General features: G+C 39.8%; 1 protein-coding gene across 3 annotated transcripts in view; it reads right to left on the bottom strand.

Annotated features, from left to right (window-relative positions):
* LOC138024835 (tolloid-like protein 2) overlaps positions 1–4,167 on the bottom strand; it is a 12,758-nt gene extending 8,591 nt beyond the window's left edge. Inside the window, exons 1-3 of one of the 3 annotated variants that reach the window (XM_068872015.1) lie at positions 3,884–4,167; positions 1,147–1,185; positions 1–59 (exon numbers count right to left, since the gene is read on the bottom strand). The exon at positions 1–59 is cut by the window's left edge and continues 319 nt beyond it. In XM_068872015.1, coding sequence (XP_068728116.1) covers positions 1–59; positions 1,147–1,185; positions 3,884–3,923 — 138 coding nt within the window. In that variant the 5' untranslated portion in view covers positions 3,924–4,167. Of the gene's footprint in view, positions 60–307; positions 896–1,016; positions 1,186–3,883 lie in introns of those variants that run through there. The other 2 variants (XM_068872017.1, XM_068872016.1) reach the window with 2 other exon arrangements.
* Positions 4,168–4,916: the final 749 nt, after the last annotated feature.

Here is a 4,916-nt window from a genome sequence, read left to right as displayed (position 1 = left end):
CTCGGAGGGCCTGTGTTTCGACAGCGGCACTGATATATTTGTCATTTGGGGCGTGCAACCTGCAATGCGTTTAAAATCCAAACAAAACTGCATGAATGATGAGTTAAAGTATGATCTTGTACTTTTGGCACTTTATATATATTTTTTATTTTCGCCTTTTTTTATTTTGTTTTTCTGGCTGCAGATGTAGGAGAATCTGTACTATACTATATCATGCAAGAGTAGAAATATAAGGATTTGTATGGGGGATACGGTTTTTCTCAAAATTTAAACAAATGTTTACAATTTAAAATAAAGAATACCTTACCTTGCTTCAGTCTTGTGTGTCTTGCGTGATTTAGGTGGTTTTGGTTCCTCTTCTTTTCCCTGTATACATTCTTTCCCAAGGTTGGGCACCGAGACGAAGCCGCCGAATGGAATCACCGAAGGAAAAGAGCCATAAATTCTCTTAAAGCTTCGCTCGCCTCGAAATTCCACGTGGATCACCGACGATACCTCTGCTACCCCTTCGTCTTCTTCATTCTAACTGCTTGTACACTTCGAGATCCATCGGATAAAGAAGATCAGGTAAGCGACCCGCGATTGGTCAATGGGCACAATGGTGACCGTAAATTCTTTCTTTTTTTTTTTTGAGAAAAACCGTTTTCCCTATACAAATTCTTATATTTCTACTCTTGCATAATATAGTATACATTATCACTAGAAGCACTCACTCCGAAACGCCCCGGGCAGAAGTATTTTATGGGAAGAGGCGAGCCCGGAGGCGGAAGGAGTGAGAGACATGGCAACACGTTGGCCATCGCTGCGTGGAGATGAGAGGGCCAAACGCCTGACGTCCGTTGAAAGCCAAAAAAAGGAATAAACGGGATAAAACATACCTATTTATACAAAAACTGCAAACAACAAAAGCACGGCAATTTTCAACTTAAATCTCAAGGGATTAAGGGGCGTTTGTACATGATGGCCCCCAGTGAGAATAGTACAGTACAGATACTTATACATCGAACGTGGACTACCTGTGGTCCGATCCTCTCTCCACCTTTCCACTTATTTACATGTCCATTCGTTTAGTTGTCAATTCGGTTTGAACTGGATCGTTTTGCTATGAGCAAGTGCCACTATGAGTTTAATAAGCTAGGAACTTACTCAAAACTTCACCAGAGCTTGGATTCCACTGGAAGGGAACTGCGATGTAATAAGAAACAAAGTAATTCCTTCTAAATTGTTGAACCAGTTTGCAAAGCTCTTAAAAAGAGGGACGAGATGTAAATTTCTTGGAACAATCAATGAAGTGATCATCTTAGATTGAAAAAACAAAATACTCTGATGACAGAAGTGATCCTCGCACTTATCTGGACAATTTAAGCAATAATCTCTTTTATTAAATTCTCAACCTGGGATAATGCAATTCTCGTGCTCTGATTGGTTCACTCAATCTCGGTTATCAGCTCATATACCCTGGTTTGACCTTATATGGTAAATGATTGATTTAAGTGTTGCCAAGCTAAATGTTTTTTCGCCGGAAAGCGAAATTTCTCTCTGAAGAAAGCCAAAAAAAAATTTTCAGAATAGCTGGATTAAATTCCGACGTTTAAAAGTACGCGAAAAGGTAAGAAATGTTTTTGTGACGAGCCTGCGTCTGTCTGACCACAAGGTCTTACACGACATCGCATCGGTTCTCATCAAGTTTTTTCGATTTCTCTCGGATTTGCTCGCTTTTTTCGTTCGCATTCGGTACTTTCTAAACTTTTGGAGTTTAAAGGAATTTAATAAAATAATTATTCCATTCGCGCTTGTTGGATATGAGACTGGTTATAGCCAACTCGGCGCTACGCGCCTCGTTGGCTATTTACCATCTCATATCCAACGTGCGCTCATGGAATAATTGTTAAATAGCCTTTAAAAATTGGCGAGAATAATTTTTAATTTACCTAAGAATATGGGATCATCACATGTGCTCGAATATGCCTTTTGGTGCCCGCTTAGTTATCATTTCACCATAGCCTACCGCAGGAGCTTCGAACACAATTGCACTCAAGCACGATTCGGAACATAGACAGCGGACAAATGTTCTATCTGATGGCCTTGCGTTTTGGCACGAACCACGGAGAAAATGCCATAGCCCGTAGAGGCCCGATATTGTGGAATACTATGGGACGTAACATAAAAGACTTTGGGGACAAGAGCTACAAGTGTCTGGCAAAGACACTTCGATCTGGTGACCGTTTCAAAGAATTGACACTTAGGGAGACTTGTCGACTGCAAATTTTAGAAGTACAGATTTTAGCTTCATTTAAGGAAATCTACGTATTTTGAGTTATCGGTTAGATGTAAAAGGCATGCACATCGCCCCTTAATTAATTTGATATTCACTGTGTGATGTAGTCTTACAGCTTTTAACAATTATTTACTTATTTATTTATTTTTTATGAACGATTTAATTGTGTATATAGCTTGAATGTATAGTGTTCATTTTCAGATATTTAGTTTTTATTTGCACGACCCTACAAGCTGCTGAGCTGTGCTAAAATAAAGGCTGTCTGTCTGTCTGATGATCTGTCTGATTCGAACCTATGATCTCTGCGATGCCGGTGAAATGCTCTACCAACTGAGCTTTGAACTTGAAGCCCATCATTTTGGGGCAGATCAATTTGTTGGGCTCATGTGTTCCTGTGAAAGGACTGCGACCGTATCGGTATGTGGGATGAGATTCAAAAGATCTCAACCTGGCTGACTCTGAGAGTTTTTCTCCGGGTTCTCTGACTTTCTTCCCTCCTGAAAATTGTTCTGTAACGCACTATCAATCATTAGGACCGTGCTCTGTTGTGTTGTCCTTCGGACAGTTTCATCACAATTGGCGAAATTCTTTCACTAAATTTAAGCCACAGGAACCAGTCTTGCTCGTGATCGTTTCCTTTAATTTACGGTGAACGTTATATCTCTTTTAATAGAAATGTGACATGTCAATAAAGAACTTAGCCATGCCGATGAAACCGTATGCAAATGACCCACGATAAGTTGGTGCAGCGAAATCAAGGATTCTCCTTGTTTTTACAGCAAAAATGCCTGTATTTGAATGTTACAATCCATAATTAAAAGCAGTTTCAGTGATTGCTTGAGTAGCTTATTTAAAATTTCTGACTTATGGGAGAAATGGCAGATATCCCTACATTTCGTCACGCAACCATTGTTTTCAGTCAGTTCTCACTGTTTCAGAAGATCTGGTAAGTTGCCTCTTAAAGGACCAAAGCTCGACTTTTAGCCCTAGACTAACATTAAGGGGCAGTCTGTAATTAAATATAAGTTCTTCTCCTCTTTAAAATTTCTACCGCGTTGAAAGCATAGCTATTAACATTCCCCGATAATGTTGATCGTGACCAGTTGCAAACAATTTTGAAATCGTAAAAGCCAAGCACTCGCGAAAATCGGTTGGGTAAATTTATTAAAAATGCAAGCAATAGCAAAGGTAAAGGTGGCATTAGCATTTTCAAATCCCAAGCCTTTTCAAATCTCTTCTTATGCGGAAATTTTGGACTGTGGTATTCGCGTAAACAGATAAGATTGTCACGATAGAGAGTGTCACGATTATCACGTCTCAGTCAATTTTCTGTGCAACTGAACTATAAGTTTAACTGTCGGAGAAGGTGTGAACGGACAAAAATGCAACCGAGAAAAGGGCTGCTGAAATAAAGTGAAACGTATCTTCAAAAAAGCATAGAGAGAATGATATCCATCGGCTGAGACTAATTTTGATCATTCGCTGTTTGGTTCACTGGGCAGGAATTATCATGTGAGTAAATGCGATGAGAACTGCTTCGACTTGTCCTTCTTAGTTATCGATTAGTTAGAAGTGTATTGACGCATAATTATATACCATACTTACTCGCAAGATACACAATCAGAGCAAAAACTTTGATCGTCATGTTCACTGCTTCGTCGAACCTCTGTTTGTTAGTCACAAAGACAAAGACAAACCGTTGATTAATGCTAAACGTTGCCTGAAAAGTTTTAAATGACAGCCTAAGATGTCACGCTAGACGTCAGTAGATGGGTTTGAGTTGTACCATACGCTGTACATGAATTGTGCAAACGATTAAATAAGCTAGCTACAATTGCGGCTAGCCTACTGTAATTGATGACGCAAGAAATACCGTATGTAAATTTTCTGTTTGACCTTCCTTGAACTACCGGGTGTGAAGTCAGATGCGAATCACAAATCACGAATCACGAATCACAAACTACTTCTGCGCTCAAAGCAACCTATTTTTTGCAGGGTCTTTCTTCTCTGCTTGCATTGAGAAAAGACCCTGGTTCAGGCTGGTCACGTGGCACTCGTCGTCAAACATTTTCCCACTGGGGTAGTGTTTTGATCCCGCAACTGGGCGAAAGCGTATTCATTTGATAAGTAATCTTTCGTGCAACGTGTCTCGCATCGCCATTGCAAGACAAGTTCCACGAATCATTGCTCAATGTAACATACTTTGCAACGTCCAAAAACGTTGCGAGACCAGTTGCAGAGACCGTTGCGGAGAATACAATACACCTTATTCCAAAATGGCCTCCACTTAGATATGCTTTTGTTTTTATTGAAATTAGACCTTGATGCCTCGTTCACGGCAAAATATTTTTTTGAACTTTCAGCTCAAGAACGAGGCACCAAGGGCTAATTTGAATAAAAACAAAAGAATATTTAAATGACTGCCATTTTGGAATAAGGTCTATTGGGTTCTACTTTCCGCAACGGTTGCAGCGAATTTTTTAAGCATTGCGCGGTTAACTTCTGTTTTGCAACTCACTTGTGTTGCAACGGTTTACGGCACCAGCCAATGAAAATGTTCCTTTAACCCCATGTGATCATCGAAACGAGACAAGTTGCTTCAAACATTACTCAGTGTAATCTGAGACCGTTTGTAGAA

The sequence above is a fragment of the Montipora capricornis genome, chromosome 11, assembly GCF_036669925.1.
Source record: "Montipora capricornis isolate CH-2021 chromosome 11, ASM3666992v2, whole genome shotgun sequence".
NCBI lineage: Eukaryota > Metazoa > Cnidaria > Anthozoa > Scleractinia > Acroporidae > Montipora > Montipora capricornis.
This window is presented reverse-complemented; position numbering and strand designations above follow the sequence as displayed.